The following is a 20,615-nucleotide window of genomic DNA, read 5'->3' on the forward strand; positions in this document are numbered from 1 at the left end:
GGGAATTTGAAGCGGGATTTCCCTGGTTTAAGTCCAGACCTCTTAACTACAACGCTGTGCTAGTTTTATGTAGTGCAGACAGGGTTTTGGTGCAAGATCTTAAGGCAGGACGTAGCCTGTAGGTATTCATTGTGTACTGGGACGGGTCTCTGGGAGCCTCTCAAAGCATCTCTATGACTACTTGTAACCCAAGCCGATGTTGTTATCACAGAGCTATCATCTGACCCTTCAGACTCCCGATATTACATTACAGGCTATCAAGGGGCTTAATACTGTGTTCTTCTTCTTTGCCCCGCCATGCTTAGTTACAAAGTAGTTTACAAACGAGGCAAGGTTTAAGTTTCATGGGTACATTCTCTCCAGTTGGCTCCGGTTAAAGTTCTGGCACCACGGAGAGGCGGGTTCTGAAGGAGGGGGTTATCAGCAAAAAAATTAAATGAAAGACTAGTGGGGCAGAATTTGCTCTGAAGTATTTGGAGTCAGCACTTGTCCCATCAGTTATCTTAAAAATAGAACCCATTCAACATTTGAGGCACTTCAGGCATGTTTTGATGACCCCACTACCTAGGATTGAAATGGTGACACATGAGGAGGTGAGCATGTTGGTTGCTGCTGCTCTTTCATCTGACACGGCTTCGTTTGGAGGTAGAACTGAAGGCTGAAGAGTTGGGAAAAGATGCAGCACAGGTGTTGAGCAAAAGGCTATTGTGGCCCACTCGCCTGGGATCTCTATACCTGCCCACGCTGTAGGTAAGTGCTTACATTAGAAACCATAAATACTTGCTTCGCTTTGGTGTTTCCTATGCCTTACTGTCTCTTCTGAAAGTCAGCCCTTAATGGCTCGGATTTATGTGATGTACTGAAAGTTATGCCTTTTATAGGTGACAATACTACAATCCCTGCGACAGGGTGAGTTCCTGTTGCTCGGTCCCTGCTCCTGCCAACCTGGCAGTTTGAAAGCACGTCGAAGTGCAAATAGATAAATATGTACCGCTCCGGCAGGAAGGTAAACGGTGTTTCTGTGCGCTGCTCTGGTTCGCCAGAACTTAGCCAGAGCTTAGTCATGCTGGCCACATGACCCGGAAGCTGTACGCCAGCTCCCTCGGCCAATAAAGCGAGGTGAGCGCCGCAACCCCAGAGTCGGCCGTGACTGGACCTAATGGTCAGGGGCCCCTTTAGCTTTATCTTACTACAATCCTATGTATACCGACGTAGAAATAAATTCCATTCATTTCAATGGCACCTACTTCTGAATATATCCAGTGATGAGGATCACAGCCTATATACCCCTAGTATTCACACTTTTGCTTTTGCTAAAGTGTTAAGGTTGTTTTTATATGGTGAAAGTTGAGCTTGACAATCCTTCCCTGCACCATCTCACCTGTTTTTATGATTAATTTTCTAGACCTCATGTTTACGGAGAAAAACCTGGAAATATGTTGTATTTGTGTCTGTGTGTACATGTATATGTCTGACAGTTATGGGCTAAGATGTATCAGAATATGTATGTTTGAATACAGTAAGTATTTAAAGTATTTACATGAATTTATTTTATGTTTTTTGCTTCCTCAATAATAAAGCACTATGTTGATAAAAGTCACAATTTATATGACAAAACTACTGAAGGGAACAAAGGAGAAATATACTGTCATGGATGCTTTAGTTGAGATTTCTGCATTGCAGGGGGTTGGACTAGATGACCCTTGGGGTCCCTTCCCACTCTAGTGTATTTTTGGTCTTTGTTGGAAGCCGCCCAGAGTGGCTGGGGAAACCCAGCCAGATGGGCTGGGTACAAATAAATAATAATAATAATAATAATAATAATAATAATAATAATAATAATTCTTACAATTCTGTGAGTCTATGTATTGCCTGATGCCTCTCTGATAAAGGAATAAAAAAAACATAAAATGATACGAACAAACTTAACATGGGCCGTTTTCTTGGGGGAAATGGACAACTATTGTTTCCATAAATTCTTCACATTATGCAGTAATGCATTCTACATAAAACACTCTTTGTATGTTAGACAATCACACATTATATACAGTTCCATAAAATAAACCATTTTCTCTATGCCTGTGTAACTTGCTAGTTCTAAAAATTGATATGCCTTTTCTAGCAAGTGAAAAATTGTTAGCATGACAGTTTACACTAAAATTATGGGGCATCTTTAAGAGACATTTATCACTAATGTCAGTAATGATGCTTCCCAGAATTTCATTCAGGTTTGCTAAAGCATAAATGCTTGAGCTTGTCAAGTTTTTCAAAACAAATCTGTTCAATTAATCTTAGCTTCGGGTATATTGGGAGACGTTCAAGAATTATACATTCAGATCAAGTATATTCAGGAACTCAGGAATTTGATGATGTAGAGACAGTCATTGGATGGTCATTTTACCTTCGCCTAACCCTTGAATAATATTTAATTTCTTAACTGTTGATGCTGGACAGTAGCAAATGAGATATGCTCACATTGGGCAACTCTGGCCTCTGTGTATCTGCTGAGATTGCCATCAGACGTGGTCCTGTCTTTGGATATTTGAATGACATTGCTGTCACAAAGTGCCTCCCACCAGCTACGGCTGGTATGCCAGATATGGCTCCTAGACAGCAATGTCTCGAAAACTATTCTCCATATTCTGATAATCTGCAGATTAGACTACTGCAATATGTTGTGTGTGAGGCTGCGTTTGAAGACTAGCAGAAGACTAACAGAATGCTGCTGTTAGACTAGTGCAGGGTCAGCAAACCTTTTCAGCAGGGGACCAGTCCGCCGTCCCTCAGACCTTGTGGGGGGCCAGACTGTATTTTGATGGGGGGGAAATGAACAAATTTCTATGCCCCACAAATAACCCAGAGATGCATTCTAAATAAAAGCACACATTCTACTCATGTAAAAACACGCTGATTCCCGGACCATCCGTGGGCTGGTTTAAGAAGGCGATTGGGCCAGATCCAGCCCCCGGGCCTTAGTTTGCCTACCCATGGACTAGTGCTCAGACAGCTTCATTTTTAATTCTAAGTGCTGGATTTCAAAGTTCTATCTTGGTTGGAACTCAGGTATCTGCCTGAATTCTAAGCTCATCTGAACCCCCTTTCAGGGTGGCTCTTGAGGCTTATGTGAGGCAGGTAACAGGCCATAGATTATTTAATAGCTAAAAGCCTAGGTAAAGAGGAATGAGTTTGCCTGGAGCCTAAAGACCTATAATGAAGGCGCCAGGCAAGCCTCTCTGGGGAGAGCATTCCACAGTCAGGAATCACCACGGAATCTCTCGAGGAGTGGGGGACAAAGAAGGGCATCACAGGGCCCAGGTTGGTTTGTGTGATCACAGCCACCCTAAATTTGCACATCTTTGAATTTTGCAATGCTGTTCTCCATCCAAATATTGTAAAGAATGCAGGAACTGGGGTAAAGTGTGCACATAGATACATAGTGTGCATACATTTGTGAAAATAACATACAAAATGTGTTATATTAGGGCAAATTGCTTTGGAAAAATGTTTGTATTAGGAAAAGTGCCTACAAATATGTGTATATTAAAGAAGAAATTGACAGTAAAATCTGATGAATTTTCATGAGAACTAAAAAAATAGTAATCTCACACTTGTGTGAAAAATGTGGAGAACCAAATGTAAGACTGGAAAAATGAAAGAAAACAAAAAAACCACACCTGTCATATCATCCATCCTTAAAGACAAATCTCTCAAAAAGATTGACCAAATATTCTTTTTTAAATTATTCAAAAAAAAATGGATTCGATTTGATAGGATTGACAAGGTAGATTCAGGATGGCTGGAAGAACCAAAAAAAGATTCACAATTCTTTATGTTAAATAAAACGAGGGTTCTAACATATACAGCCATTTACACACTTACAGAGGAATTAAATTTCATTTACTGAACTTGACACGGTTTCTCATTGTATCTTCATGTTTGGTACAGGTTAGGGATGGCTCAGGTCACTTGGGGGGTGCAGAATTCAATCACATACCAGCAAACTCTTATTGCACAATTAAAGCTCATTTGCAGCTCCTGTGCGACAAACCCACTTCAGCAAAAGGCTGGACTTTTTGCAATGAGGAATGCCATGAGACAGTGTGGGATAGCACTTGTTTTGACACAACATTGGCTAACCTCCCTGCAAACAGATCAGAATGACTGCTCATTGAATAGTCAATGTCTAATCAGGATGAATGTTTAGAAGCATCCTCTGTCTGGTGTTAGAGGATGATGTTGGAAAGTATAATAGGAAGATAGGGTTGGCTAAGTGAATTAATATATGTATGATTACACTTTGTATTACACAGACCCACTCTGTAAGAGTGCAAAATACATTTAAAATTAGGTTGGTAATTCTAGTGACAGCTGTATGATTGTCCCACTCATAATTCATAGTCTTACCTGAAATATTAAACAAGCAATACTATGAAAAACCAAAGCCACACACAATAATAATAATAATAATAATAATAATAATAATAATAATAATAATAATAATATACCACCATATATCCAGAGGTCTCAGGGCAGTTTCCAGAATATAGCTTGCTACCAGTGAACACAAGTTTAGGCCTCATCTTAGAAGGCAGCTCTTCCATTATAGTTCCACCAGAGATAAGGCAGAATACATGGAAATGGCAAATCAAAATTGCTGTTCCTTATGTGCCAACAATATCTCATGTTCCCTCGATAATTCCTCTGCAGAGGCCCTAACAAGAGGCTTGACCTTAACTTAGCAGATCACACAAGCTCGTGGCCTCAAGATGGAACGGTTGCAGATCAGGGAAATATAAGAGGGCAGCTAAGTACTTTATTTACAGACAAGAAATCAGCAGGAGATTTGCAAGTGGTGAATGGATCGCTTCAGTGACCCAAATCGCATGGTTTGAGAGAATAAGATGCCAGCGAGAGACCACAGTTGATTTATTCGATAACATCAGGAAGCCATTTATGGACTGCGTTATGGACGACTATCCTGGTGTTTAGAAGAGGACAAGAGAGTTTGATGTTGTGCTTACACAGGCATAAAATACAGTGGTACCTCGGGTTATAAACACTTCAGGTTACAGACTCTGCTATCCTGGAAGTAGTACCTTGGGTTAAGAACTTTTCCTCAGGATGAGAACAGAAATTGTGTGGCGGCGCGGTAGCAGCAGGAGGCCCCATTAGCTAAAGTGGTGCTTCAGGTTAAGAACAATTTCAGGTTAAGAACAGACCTCCGGAACAAATTAAGTTCATAACCAGAGGTACCACTTATAATAATTGTCAGGGAACTGCCATCGGAGGAACAGGTGGTGGAGGGGCTCAGGGAGGCTGGGAGAGACTCAACAGCTGAAGCAGGAACCAGCCGGGGGAGGAGTGGATCTCTGAGGGAATGCGAGCAGGAGGGAGGGCTCAGAGACGCTTCCAGCGAGAACAGTGGGGAGGTATCTGAAGCTCCCATAGGGAGACCCACGCCTCGCCGGAAACTGTCACGCCGTGAGTCCAGAAGATGTGTTTCCGTTAAGGAGCTTTTATGCTGGAAACGATTCCGAAAGCAACCACTGTCGGAATCTGCAAGTGACTAGAGCAGCCATGTCTGAGGGGCTCCGTCACAGACAGAGGTTTGTGAACGTGCACAGACTCTGAGGGACTACGCTTTTACGCACAAGCAGCTCATCATCCCATCACAGCATTCCGACAGGCTTTGTAAGCTGCTGGTGCAGGAAAAGGCATCATGAGTGATCCAGCCGGAACCGGAGAAGCAGGGGTTGGAGCTGGTCCAAGCTTGGAAGAAAGGTACCGAGCGTTGGAGATCCAACTGGCGCTGCAGACGGCGAGGCTTGAGGAGAGAAGGGCGCAGGATGCAGACAAGAAGGGGAAAACCACCCAGTTCACCAGAAAGGTACCAGGATTGGTGCAGAAGTTTGGGGGGGACCCCAAGGACTACCATGCCTTTAGAACAGAGATGCAATATGCTCTCAATGTGCAGTTTGAGGAATTCCCTGACGAGGAATCGCGAGTGGCTTTCGTGATTGGGCATCTTGAAAAGGGGGCGCGGGACTGGGTTCGGCCCCTGATGGCAACGCATAATGACATCCTAAAGGACACAATGAAGTTCTTTCGTGCAATGGATCTCATGTTTTCCAGCGATATTGAGAAGGGAGTGGTGCGCAGACAGCTAATGGCTTGCAAGCAGGGAAGCCGATCTGTCCGTGAGTACTGGACTGAATTCACCATGCTGGTGCACAGATTGGGGTGGGACTTATCGGCGGAACCCATTCAAATGCTTTTTGAAGAAGGTCTTGCTTCGGCGGTGAAAGATGAGCTTTCCCGGGGGCCCAGGGCGGATTCTATGGATCAGCTGACCAAATCTGCGCTGACCATAGGAGCGCGCCAGGAGGCGAGAGCTTTGGAGAGGCGGGAAGGGAAGGGGGAACGTTGCAGGGAGTTCCGCATTCCAGACATTCCAGAGCCAGCTTTCCCGCCGGCAGAGCCGATGGAAATCGGAACAGCGCGCGCGCGCGCAGTTTCAAAGCCCAGTGAAGGGGGGAAGAAGGAGGGAAAAGGCGCCCGGAAATGCTATCTCTGCCAACAGCCAGGTCACTTTGCCAGAGTATGCCCCCAGAGGAAGGAATGGCAAGGGATGGTGGGGGCTGTGGAGGGAGGAGTGGAGGAAATACCGGAGCAAGTAAAAGCCAACGCCTGGCTGCCACCGTCGGCGCACAGCAGCCAGGCCAAAGAGCAGTGAAAGTGCCCACGCCAGAACCTCCTAAGCCTGCCCTAGTGATAGAAGTGTCACTACAGTTGCAAAACGGATACCCTCTAAAGATAAAGGCGCTGTTGGACTCAGGCAGCTCCTGCAATTTCATGAGCAAAGAGTTTGCAGCTGAACACCAGATACGGACGATCCCTTTAAGCAATCCCCTGCAGGTGACCACGATCGATGGCAGGGAACTGTTGGGAGGAGAAGTCAGCTTGCAGACTGTCCCAATGATAATGAAGGTGGCAAGGCACACAGAACTGATAGCGTTTAATGTGGCCACCTTGGGAGGGGCTCCCATTATTTTGGGGATGAGCTGGCTGGCGTTACATGATCCGCTGGTGGGCTGGCATCAGAGAGTGGTTTCCTTTGGCTCCGCACATTGCTTAGAACACTGCAAGGAGGGAAAGGGTTCAGCAGGAGCCCAAGCTACCCTAGCAGGGACGGAAGTAACGGAGAAAGTGAAGGTACCACGACAATATGCAGATCTCAGCGACGTGTTCAGCGAAAGGGAAGCTGACCAATTACCACCGCATAGACCCTTTGATTGTCAAATCAATTTACTGCCTGGGGCACAGCTCCCTGTAGGCAAGTTGTATGCCATGTCAGACAGAGAGATACAGGTGCTAAGAGAGTTTATTGACAAAAACCTGAAGAGAGGTTTCATCAGAGAGTCAAGAGCGGTGGGAGGTAGCCCAGTGTTTTTTGTGGATAAAAAAAACACGGACAAGCCGAGACTTGAGTGTGACTTTAGGGCCCTGAACGCAGTGTCAGAGCCCCTGGCTTTCCCCAGGCCCAGGATTGATGACATTTTGAACAGGGTGCGGAAGGGAAAGATTTTTACAAAGCTGGACCTAAGGGGGGCGTACAACCTGATACGTATAAGGAAAGGGGATGAATGGAAAACCACCATGTTCACCCCTTTGGGGGCATTTGAATATCTCGTTATGCCATTTGGATTACAAGCAGGCTCGGCGTGCTTTCAATCGCTGATGAACCACATACTAGGGCCTTTGCTTTACAAGAATTGTGTGGCCTTCCTAGGTGACGTGTTGGTGTATTCTGAGAATGAGGAGCAACATGTAAGAGACGTCAGAGAAGTGTTGAGCAGGCTGCTAGCCAACCGGCTGTGGGTGAAACTGGAGAAGTGTCAGTTTCATACCAAGGAGGTGGAGTTCCTGGGGTACCGCCTGTCAGACAAGGGATTGGCCATGGATCCCGGCAAGGTCCAGGCAGTGCTGGAAGGGAAAACACCCAAAACAAAGAAGGATGTGCAGAGGTTCCTAGGGTTTGGGAACTTTTATCGTAAGTTCATCCGAAACTTTGCCCACCTGACAGCGCCCATTACGGACTGTCTCAGCAGTAAGAAGAAATTCGTTTGGACTGAGGAGGCGGAGCGAGCTTTTGAGGAGCTAAAAAGGGCCTTCGCCTCTGAAGAACAACTTCTGCATGTGGATTTACAAAAAAAGATGAGAGTCGAAACGGACGCATCAGACAGAGCCATAGGGGCGGTGCTTCTTCTGCAGCCAGGGAAGGAGGAGTCAGAGTGGAGGCCGTGTGCCTTTTTCTCGCGAAAGCTGAACAAATCCGAGAGGAACTACACGGTGTACGATCGAGAACTTCTTGCTATTCATGAGGCTTTTAGGAGATGGAGGCACCTGCTAATTGGCGCACAACATAAGGTGCAAGTGTGCACTGACCACAAGAACCTAGAGTATTGGAGAACGGCACGAGTGCTCAACCAACGGCAGTTGAGGTGGGCCCAGGAGTTCTCCAAATTTAACTTTGAGATTCGTTACGTGCCAGGCCCAGAGAACGTTAGGGCGGACACTCTCTCACGCAAACCTGAATATTTGGAGGGGGAGGGAGCACCCGAAGAAAGACATGTCATTCCAGAGGACCGCTGGGTGTGTGGGGAGGCATTGGTGGGGCAAAGAGAACTGGTAGAGGGAACGGAGAATGATGAATACGCCCAGGACAAACTCAGGGGACTCAGGAGGGAGGGAGATAAACCCGGAGGTTTTGAGGAGAGAAATGGGGCGTTGTACTACAAGGGAGCGTTATATATACCTGAAGGAGAGTTGAGGGGGAAGGTACTCAAGCAGCTGCACGATAGCCCCACAGCGGGGCATTTTGGGCAACACAGAACCATGTGGCTGGTGACCAGGGAATTTTGGTGGCCCAAGGTCAGGGAAGACGTGCGGGAGTATGTGAGGAGTTGTGACCAATGCCAGCGAGCCAAAGGGGAAAGGCGGGCGCCGGCAGGGTTATTAGAACCGCTACCCACACCAGAAAGACCATGGGAAGCAGTGGCCATAGATTTTATGACTGATCTGCCAAGGTCCAGAGGGAAAACAGCCATCATGGTTGTGGTAGATCTGTTAACCAAAATGGCACACTTTATAGCCTGCTCACATGCTGTCACGGCAGAAGAAACAGCTAAATTGTTTGTAGAAAATGTGTTTAGGTTGCATGGCGCCCCCTTGAGAGTGGTTTCTGACCGAGGGAAACAATTTACTTCCAGGTTCTGGAGGAAGCTCATGAGCTTACTGCAGGTAGAGGTTAATTTCTCGACTGCCCGGCATCCTGAGACCAATGGGCAGGCAGAAAGAGCCAATGGCATCCTCCAGCAATATTTGAGGTGTTATGTCAATGACAGAGAGAATGATTGGGTGGAGAAGTTGGCATTGGCGGAATTTGCCTACAACAATGCGGAGAACGTGTCCATGGGGATGAGCCCCTTTTTGGCTAATTACGGGTGCCATCCCAGGGCTTTCCCAGGGGGGGGGGAGGGGAGAGATGGAGCGTTCCAGCTGCCGAACAGTTCGTAGAAGAAATGGAAGCGATCCATCGCCAGCTCCAACTTAACTTAGACAGGGCCAAGGAGGAATATAAGAGGCAGGCAGACAAACACAGGAGAGAAGGTGAAACCATTAGGGTGGGGGACCAAGTGTGGCTGTCAACCCAAGGGTTACCCTTCAAAGGGGGTTGTAAAAAGTTAAGACCCAAAAGATTGGGCCCATTTGAAATCACACAACAGGTCAACCCAGTGGCTTTCAGACTCCGGTTACCGAACCACATGAAGCTGCACCCAGTTTTCCACAGGTCATTGCTGTCACTGTATAAAGGGGACAGAGAAGGGAGGGTCACTCGGGGACCAGCAATGGAGGAAAGGGAACAAAGCTACCATGTAGCGGAGATCCTCGATTCCAGGTGGCAGGGAGATCAAGTAGAGTATTTGGTAATGTGGGAAGGGGAACCGGAGTCGGAAAACACCTGGGTCAGGGCAGAGGATGTCAATGACGAGGTTTTAATAGAAACTTTTCATCAGAGGTTCCCACGCAAGCCTCAGCCTGTAGCGAGGTTCCGGAGGGAATACTTTGCCACCACCGACGAAGAAGAGGAGTTGGAGGGGTTCACAGAGTCCGAGGAGGAGGAGGATTCAGCGAGCTGGGACGGCGACCGATGGAGGGAAATGTTCGAGACGTCTGAAGATGAAGAAGATTCCTTTTGGGGTTTTACCTCCTCACCTCCCAGAGGAGAGGAAACGGGAGGGAGTGAAGGGGGCCCTGGAGGGGAGGTGGATGTCAGGGAACTGCCATCGGAGGAACAGGTGGTGGAGGGGCTCAGGGAGGCTGGGAGAGACTCAACAGCTGAAGCAGGAACCAGCCGGGGGAGGAGTGGATCTCTGAGGGAATGCGAGCAGGAGGGAGGGCTCAGAGACGCTTCCAGCGAGAACAGTGGGGAGGTATCTGAAGCTCCCATAGGGAGACCCACGCCTCGCCGGAAACTGTCACGCCGTGAGTCGAGAAGACATGTTTCCGTTAAGGAGCTTTTATGCTGGAAACGATTCCGAAAGCAACCACTGTCGGAATCTGCAAGTGACTAGAGCAGCCATGTCTGAGGGGCTCCGTCACAGACAGAGATTTGTGAACGTGCACAGACTCTGAGGGACTACGCTTTTACGCACAAGCAGCTCATCATCCCATCACAATAATGATATGTCCTGGGCATAAGCACCAGAAAGCAAAATTCTAGGTTGAGCAATTAGTCACATTTTGACTATATCAAATAAATAGCCCCTTTATTTAGGGCCTATTTATGCTCATCAGGGTTGGGACTTACCACTTTCGGAATTTGCCTAGACTCACAGGGCTTGCTAACGTTTTGCAGCCAGCAGGCACATTTGGAATTTTGAAAGACCCACGGGTGCCAGTCACAAAATGGCTGCTATGAGTGTGTGGCGTAACCTAAAATGGCCGGCAGTACATCTTAAAAAGCAGAAACAGAGAAATTGGTGCATCACTCCCCACCAGCATTAAATTATGATACGATACAATATCTTTATTGACATTGTCCCATACAGAACAATGAAAATGAAAAATCTACATAAGACATTCAAAAACCCCTAGAAACTCTGAAACCCTATTTTAAAATACAATATACTCCTATAGAGACTCCTTATACTGTGTTTAAAACCTGAATTGCATTTGGGTAGAAACTGTTTCTCAGGTGGCTAGTCATAGTCTTTATAACCCTGTACCTTCTTCCAGAAGGCAGAAGCTGAAAGAGATCATTTCTGGGGTGCGCACTATCCTGCGCTATCTCTGCAACTTTCTTATGGCACCTGACAGCATAGATTTGATCTAAGGTGGGAAGAGTGCACCCAATTATTCTCTCTGCAGTCTTTACAACCCTGGACAGCATTGTTTTTTCCCTGACTGTGCAGCTCCTAAACCACACACACAGATGATAAGTTAATACACTCTCCACAGTACTGTGGTAAAATGCCATCAACAGGTCCTTTGAGAGATTGTTTTTCCAGAGAATTCTCAGAAAATATAACCTCTGCTGTGCTCTCTTCACCAGGTCTTTGCTGTTTTCTCCCCAGGTTAGGTCATCTCTCAACTCCATTCCCAGAAATCGAAACACCGAGACCTGTTCCACGCACTTCCCCTCAATAATAAGTGGCTGAATATTCAATTTACATTTCCTAAAGTCCACAATAATCTCTCTTGTTTAAGTTAAGGAGTAAGTTGTTTTTCCTGCACCACTCCCCTAACTGCTCAAATTCCTTCCTATAGGCCGCCTCCCCTTCTCCAGCAGTGATTAAACCAACCACCTTTGTATCATCTGCAGACTTAACTACAGCTACACCAGACACCCTTTCCTCACAGTGAGCAGCTTTTTGCACCTCCCCTCTGTTTAGAATTGGGGGGGGGGGGTTGTCCAGTCCTGGTAGCCAATGAAATGTGGGGATATTTAAGGGTGTGTGTTCACTGAGCCACTGCACACAGAAACCGAACAGTAACATTGTGAATTTTTGAGAGGTTATTTACTGAGGCCCTTTCTAGGCACCATAGAAAGGTGGGCACACTGGAATATACTTGTTACATGTTACATGACTGAAATCTAGCCTTGAAGGCTAGGAATAGGTAGAATAATAATTATACAGTGGTACCTCAGGTTAAGTACTTAATTCGTTCCGGAGGTCCGTACTTAACCTGAAACTGTTCTTAACCTGAAGCACCACTTTAGCTAATGGGGCCTCCTGTTGCTGCTGCGCCGCCGGAGCAAGATTTCTGTTCTCATCCTGAAGCAAAGTACTTAACCCGAGGTAGTATTTCTGGGTTAGCGGAGTCTGTAACCTGAAGGGTATGTAACCTGAAGCATATGTAACCTGAGGTACCACTGTACTTTTATAGAAAATGAGCTCTTGGGATGGGACAAAACAAATTATAAATGTAATACAGTGGTTTTCAACCAGTGTGCCATGGCAGCCTGGGGTGCCTTGAATGATGGTCAGGGGTGCCACAGGCAATACTGGCCTCTGTCCCCCTTTCCTTCCCTCCCTCCTGTGATGCCCTCTCACATCTCTGCCTCCCAAAGGCTTGCACGGCTGTTTACTGCAGCAGCCCTGGCTACAAGTTCCCCAGGCAAATGGTGCCTCTGGGGCTGGCCAGGGGGTGCTTCCCAGGCACTTCTCTTTGGGGCAGAGGGTGGCAGCTCAGAGACCAGGGGCAGCAGAAGTGGCTGCCCAAAGGATTCCCAAGGAGAGGGGAGAGGAGAGGAGGCTGAGGGACGATTCCACAAGGGAGGGTGTTCGGAAAAAGGTGAGAGGCTGCCAGCTTTGCAGGCAAGGGGTGACCTAACTGGGCTCCTGAGCGCCACAAGGGTGCCGCAGAAAGAATGTAGTTGGTCAAGGGAGCCGTGGACTCAAAATGGCTGAAAACCTCTGGTGTAATCAATCAACAGCAGATTATCCGAAACAGCTAATCCAGAGCGGAAGACAAATATGTTAATTTAGTTGATTCGGATCGAGTATTTCCAAACAGTATTTTTAAATCTCACTTCACCCTTTTCTTTCAATCTTAAAACACCTTAGAAAAAGTAGAGCAGGTGGGTGACTTATGTAGAAAAGTGGAGGTAGACAGCAAGGTCAAGTGGCAAACAATGGCACAACCCAATAATTAGTCTAATTTGCAAAAGAGAAATCCGCTCTAAATTCAGCACATCCAAATAAAACTGGTTTGTAATGAGAGGAAGCAAGTACATGCTGAATTCTTCCATTGAAGTCTATGGTCCCTAGTCTTGTACACTTTTGCTTGGATTATGCCCTAACATATAGCCTTCATGGGATATTGGGGGGGGGGGTAGTAATAGATTAGTTACAGAATAATTGAGTCATCTAATCCAACCCCCTGCAATGCGGGAATCTCAAATAGATCATCCATGACAGAAGGCCATACATCCTCTACTTACATGGTTAGCTTGTTTTAACTTCTCCCATATCTGCTTATCTTTGCTTTTTACTAGCAACAACAAACTGTAGGAGTATTCAACAGTGCCTCCCAGTTCCCATCATCCCCAATCAGCATGGCAAATGGATTAAGGAAATTTAGTCCAACAGCATATTGAGGGCACTGTATTGGCTATTCCTGGCATAGTGTATACCTATAATAGACATACAATAAATCTAGTGCATTCATCCTATTTGTTGAGTTGTAGGCTTCTGAATGGGGTGGGCAAACCTAGCCTTTGGTAATTGATTTTCCAACCTGGTTTTCAAAGAGCACAGTGATTGGGAACAAATATTAACCAGCAATAAATTGTTGGCAATAAACAGAACCTATTCCTTTTTAAAAATAAAAAAGAAGCGAGCCATCTCTTTCACTTAACTAATGGTGATGCTATTTAAAGTAGTTCTTAGATCACCCAAGTAAGAACAAACTTTCCTAAGCAAAACACAAACTGACCCCTTAAATCCTTTGCAGTGAAAAGTGTGTTAAGTCCTCTTCTAGTCCCAACCTCTTTCATCAATCCACAGTGATAAGTTTCTAAATAAAGAGGTACTGGGGCTCTTAGTCAACTATATACCGTTTGATCGTTTATTTGTGTTTTTAAAAAAACAACAACAAATGAACACCAAGCTTATGTAATTTTGTAAAGTGCCAGAAATACTGATAGCACCTTTGCCTCCAGACCTCCCTTTTAGTGTGTAATCATTATCATTTGCACTCATACTATTAGGGTGGTTGCACACATTATTCCTTTCAGTACTGTATGCGCCTGTGGAAGCTTTGGTGTGGTCACACTGCTTTATTTCCAGTCAGTGCAGAACCCATAACTACCTGTTGAAATCCTGTACTTTTTTCTACCACAACATTCTGGTTAACTTTTTTGTCCTGCGTTATAGCCCCTTTGGATGGCAATAATTTGGAAGCATTGGGGAGGCATCACAGAACAAACAACCAGAATAAAACTACCACTAATGCACTATTCTTGCGTCAATAATACCCTGCAGAATACACCCACAATTAAACACCAGCTAGTGACAGTCTACCCATTTATACAATCACAGAATTGAAGAGGAAAGGGGCAGCACGCCTGGACATCAGACTGATCAAGCACACACAAATCACCTGGTCATAATCTTCCCTATTGTGGTGAGATTTTATTTCTATTTAAATTAAGTAATTATTTCCAAATTAGCATGTGCACCTTTTAAGAAATTACTCTTTCATCCACTTCTTGGGTGGTTTGTTTCCTCTTTTTTGGCAATCCATAAGTGGCCACTCCAAGACATTTCCTTGTCTTTAGGCTGAGCAGCAAGCAACACCTGCCTTTCCCCAAGTACCCAAGGCTGGCCAAGTTATTTTGGCACCTGAAGCAGAAAATCCCACAAATTCCACTCCCTGGAAGTAAAAATACAACAAATATTAATTGTATACATTACAATGTGCTGCTCTTTCATGACACCCAAAACCAGCTGCCTACTATTAGGGCCAGCCTTACCCATATCTGCTAAACTATCGCTGGGTTATAACTGTCTCTGTCAATATGTGTACTGGCAGAGTTAATTCCAACAAATAGCAAATTGTAATCGTTACCTGCAATAAGCAAAACCTTCTGCACTTCAGCGACTACCCATGAGCGCAACCAACCACTTTTCCTCTTCTGTATTTTATTTGCATATCTGAAGGGTACCGATAGTTGTCATTGGACGTGTAACGTCTGATCTCTTGTCCACATTCCAGTTTTACATTCTTCTCCCCACAACAAACAGGAACTGCCCTAGCAACCATCTGGACCAGCTTAGTTGCTTGGTTCTCCCAGAAGGAAAACCTGCCCATCTTTTTTAGTTCAGATCTATGTCACTGAAGCAGCTTTTGATTCAGCCTAAAGGTCAAGGTCTTTAGCACCGACTAGGAAGAAAACTGCGTCGCAGCAGTACAAAGGTGCGCGTATACAATACATTTTGGGAGGAATTGTTGTAAATAACTCGGGGGAATTAACTGCATTTTCTGTGCAAGCTCTTGGAGCTGAAACCCAGCAGAAAACCCTTCCCCCAGGAAAAGATGGGGAGCAATGAGAAGAAGAGGTGTGGGAGGAAGAGGTGCTTAACCATTTCTCTGCCTGGCACGCCTCTACTCTAAACAGGAATTTGTGAAGTCACGTGTTTGGAACCCTTTAGGGAGAAGCAGCTGATGTGGCAGTTTGGAGTGCACAAGTGGTGGCTGGAGAAAGACTGTGTGCCGCTCTCCACAATTCTGAATTACCCCTCCAAAAGCAGCTTTATTTGGGAAACAAACAAACAAACAAAAAACACCCACCAGCCATGATTAGGACTCTGATATGCACATTCCCATGCAATGTTATTTCCTTAATACTACAATTATGAAACTAACAAATATGGCCCATCTTGCTTGTAACTGTGTAGTTATAGTTTTCTGTGTCAGTTTGTTTCGTTCTGTATTTACATAACTCAGGAAATTATTGGTTTGCAAAGCAAGCCTCAATGAGACTCTTATTCCAGCAGAATTATCTTTTAAAATATCCTGCTAGAGCTTAGTTTTCAGTCTAATAGTAACACTTGAAGCTAAAGTCTTGCATGGTCTGCCATGGGCACACATGCACTCTTTTGTTCAAATCTTGATTGGCTGGGAAGAGTAAGTGTCATGCGACACCTTCCTTTTAATTAACAGCCTACACGCAGCATCACTGGTGCCAATGGAGGCTGCATTAGGATACAAATGGCATCTTGGGGTAGGGTTCAACAGGGGCAGCAGGGGAGGGGGAGGGTTATACCACCTCCCTGTCCATGATGATCCTGGTTCTGTTTAGGGCCCTCATTGCTGCTCTTTTTATTTTTATAATGTTAATTAGGTAAAGGTAAAGGTAAAGACCATTAGGTCCAGTCGTAACCGACTCTGGGGTTGTGGTGTTCATCTCGCTTTATTGGCCGAGGGAGCCGGCATACAGCTTACGGGTCATGTGGCCAGCATGATTAAGCCGCTTCTGGTGAACCAGAGCAGTGCACGGAAACGGCGTTTACCTTCCCGCCGGAGTGGTACCTATTTATCTACTTGCACTTTGATGTGCTTTCGAACTGCTAGGTTGGCAGGAGCAGGGACCGAGCAACGGAAGCTCACCCCGTCGCGGGAATTCGAACCGCCGACCTTCTGATCGGCAGGCCCGAGAGGCTCAGTGCTTTAACCCACAGCGCCACCCACGTCCCTTATAACGTTAATTACATTCACTTAATTAGTTTGGCCTGTTTATATAGGCACAACCAAAATAATCATAGTACTCACTATTGCAATGCTTAGAGCAAGAGTTGCCAACACTTGAAATCAAAAAAATTGGTACCTAAGTGGGGCCAAGGAGCAGATTTCTCTGGCTCAGGGGGCAAAAGTTATGGTTAGTCTGGTAGTGTTTGCCCTGGGGGAGGTGGCAGCAACTTGTGTGAATGAATTTGCTTCCTCTCCCCTGCCTGCAATTGAGGAGGAGCCAAGCCTTGCCTCTGCTCCTGCCTGTGCTCCCAGAAGGATTTCTCCCCATTAAGTAATAAGGCATGCTGGACTTTGGAGATTTCTCTCCCTAAGACTGCTTCTGGGCAGGATGATAACTAGGAGGGAAGTCTCCACAGTGACAACTGCTCCAGACATCGAGCCCAATGTGGTTCCCTTCCCTCTCAGCTGAATGGACAATACCAGAGGGTTTCTTGGTCTTGCCCCTCAGAGATTTCACACTTTGCCCAATTGCATTATGGACAAGCTGAAGGCCCCTTAGTGGACTCCCCCGTTTCTTCATTTGCCTCTGGGATTAATGCAGCCAAGGGTGATGATGATCTCCCCAATAATGCTGAGGATCAAAGAATGGAGATGGTTCTCCAAAAGCTTCATGAAGCCATGGCCCTAGGCATTAGGACATCTGCTACTCCATCTTTATTTCTGCAGGTGTCCTTGTTCTGGGCTAAGGCTCTGCTTAAAGAGGCACCTCAGAGGTGTTTGCACCTGGCGCAAGGTTTACGTAAGTTAGAAAAAGCCCCCGCCTTCATGGTGATGCTGGACTAGGTGCCATACATTTTCTTGCAATAGCATTGGCTGCAGAGGCAAAAACCATGATTTGTTGAAGTGCTATCATACGAAATGTTTATAATTAGCAAATAGGAATAGGGTAGGTCTTATTTGCGGGTCATGGGAGTCTACAAATAGCACTTTCCCCCCGTTTCTTTCTCCACTGAAATGTTTGTCTTAAAATAACAGCTGTTTTGCTTATTGTCAGATGATGCTTCTGTTGTCCAGCTCCTTTGATTTGTTAAAACAAAATGTCAGTGACTCCACAGAGCACGTGCCCAAAGGGCATTCCTTAGTGCTAGGGATAATAAATACAGCGATCTTTGACGCTGCCATTTAAACTGGCCATCGTAAATCAATCATTTTCTGAAGACTGATACGTGCCGAGGATGAAAATAATTGGTGACCAGCACAAAGCCTGAGCATTAGCTAAGCTTGGAGTGGACCTATGAGGTATAGAGGGTCATGCGCAGGCCACCCTGAGTAGCATTCATTTCCCTATATTTAAATATTTTGTATATATCATGAGCCAATAAATCTCATATCCTTGGGGGAATCCTCCAGCAAATTACCGCGGAGAAGCTGCAGCGCTACACAACAGCTGTACTGAAATGTCAGAAGGGGCTTACACAGCTGACACAAGCTGCTGAAAACAGAACATGGCAGCACTTCCATAAATTCTCCTCCCCCAGCCAAGCGCTGCTTAATATAGACCGACCATATGCTCCAGCCCTTGCTCACTCTTACACAAGCATCTCCTAAGACTGAGTTGTACTGCAATTTCGGGCAAAAAAAATTAAAATCTTTCCCACAAACCTTAGGGGCATTGAGGGTTTCATAAAACTGAAGAAGATATAACCAGCTCTTGTTATTGTCTTTCTTAAATTCCCTTTAGGCGTTTCTGGGTCTTTTTTTTTTTTCTTACATCAACAAAGAACATGTCTGAGTTCAGCCAAAACTCTGACCAAGAAGAAATCTGTTCTGAAGAGATTGATGAAGATGAAATCCTAGCAAACCTCTCCCCCGAAGAACTGAAGGAGCTACAATGTGAAATGGAAGTCATGGCTCCAGACCCCGAAGTGCCAGTTGGAATGATACAGAGAGACCAGACTGAAAAGCCACCGACGGGAAACTTTGATCACAGATCTCTTGTTGACTACCTGTATTGGCAGAAGGCCTCAAGGCGGATGCATGAGGATGAACGAGTGCCTGTCACTCTCTTGCCATCGGAGGTAAGAAACAGGAAATGCAACTATTCTGCATGCTTCTCGTGGTGACGTGGGGACTACAACACACCGAATAGCAACATCTAAATAATAATTAGGTTAATTGAATTGTGCTACAAGGCTTTTTTTGTGGGGGGACATTTTGCAGGCTTTTATAAATGCAGACAGAGTAGACCTTCTTGGGAAGGAAGTTCCATAGCGAAGAGCTCCCACCCAAAAGGTCTTTCTCCACATCCTAGACAAATATACCTGTCTCAGAGACTGCCCTTGGACTAAGCCGCTGCCTGGGATCTTAAAGGGAAAGCGAGCTTGTATAAAGGAAGGTGCTTCCTAACTATTTTAGCCGGTATGTGGTTTTTGAATCAGTTTTAATTATTGTCATATGACCTAAGCCCAATGAATTACTGGATCAGTGCAGAAGCTCACATGATCAGGTGTGAAGTCGGAGAATAAAAATGGAGTTCTAACACAGGAAGAGCAAGACATGCTGCTGTGCCTTTGCTTTCCTTACTTCTGTGTGATGCAGGTATGCTGTGCAGGAACATCTTAGACAGGTGCTGGAAACTGATGGATATACACACCCTCCTAGAGATGAAATGGTGAGGTCTTTTGGCTGGAAGATGCTCCCTGACTTCCATGGGAGAGGGGAGATTCATTCTTGAATGCAACATAAGTCAAATGGTTCAAATAGATAATACTCAGCCTTGGAAGAATTGATTGATGGATTAAAGCCATTTGTGTCCTGCTTCTCTTATAATTAAACACAGCTCACAACAAAAGATGCAAAAATGAAATATGGAAGTACAGAGAATTAAAAGCAGCAATTTAAACATTTATCTGTGTAAGCAAAAGCAATTCAAGCTATGAGGAAAGCAGAAACAGAGTAGCAGGCTCATTCTTCTCAGATACTAAAGAGGCAAAGATATGGGACTTTTAAGCTCTTTTTTTTAAAAAAAAAACCAAAACAAAAACACCACTATTTTATTTTACGTATTTCATAAAATTTATACACTGCTTGACTCAAAAAACAACAACCCCAAAACCTCAAAGCGGTTTAGGAAAAGAGAAACAATAAAAGTGGGGGGAGGAAACCATACTTTAAAACATACAAATGCAAGAATTGCAGGGGAGGGAGTGGGAATCATGTTTTCACAATAACTCAGAATTTCAGTCCTAGAGCTGAGGAAACATGCTTCCTTGCTTGGGAAGCACTGAGGGGAATGTCCTTTGGATCACATGTAATAAGCCAGGAACAATTGTGTACTTGGTTTTGTTTTGCTTTTCTATTACAAGGTTTAGAAACGCCTTGCCTTAGGAGAAGGTTGTGTACTGACTTTTCACAAGACTATTCCTGCATAGAAGTGCTCAGGAGTCTCACCTGGGCAGGATGAAGATGAAGTCAGATACCAGGCACTGATAAGTGAGCAGCGTAAATCAGTTAGAAATGGTCAGGTGTCAGCGGAGGTTTGGGCAAAATGTAGTGGTTTAGGAGAAATAGTGGAAGAGAGAGAAGTGACTTAGTCAACAGAGAAGAACAGAGAAATAAAACAAAAGGCACAGACAGAAGAGTGGGGTAGGAGACCTGTCTCACCCTTTATTGCTCCTGCTCCATTAGATACAGTAGATCTAACAGGATATGAGACAACAAAGAAAAAGAGTGAGAATTGAAATTAGGGTTCCATAACCCCGCCTGGCTGAAACTGAGACATTGCTTAAATATTTTACTGACTCTTACAGTTACTGCTGCAATTACACCAGGACTAGTAGAAAGACTGTGTTGTGCTT

General features: G+C 45.2%; 1 protein-coding gene across 3 annotated transcripts in view; it reads left to right on the plus strand.

The window, feature by feature from the left end:
- Positions 1–313: 313 nt before the first annotated feature.
- Positions 314–20,615, plus strand: part of LMOD3 (leiomodin 3) — a 31,863-nt gene continuing 11,561 nt past the window's right edge. The window contains exons 1-2 of one of the 3 annotated variants that reach the window (XM_077925049.1): positions 314–746; positions 18,500–18,836. In XM_077925049.1, the coding sequence (XP_077781175.1) occupies positions 18,543–18,836 (294 nt within the window). In that variant the 5' untranslated portion in view covers positions 314–746; positions 18,500–18,542. Of the gene's footprint in view, positions 751–18,257; positions 18,837–20,615 lie in introns of those variants that run through there. The other 2 variants (XM_077925048.1, XM_028719429.2) reach the window with 2 other exon arrangements.

The sequence above is a fragment of the Podarcis muralis genome, chromosome 2 (assembly GCF_964188315.1).
Source record: "Podarcis muralis chromosome 2, rPodMur119.hap1.1, whole genome shotgun sequence".
NCBI lineage: Eukaryota > Metazoa > Chordata > Lepidosauria > Squamata > Lacertidae > Podarcis > Podarcis muralis.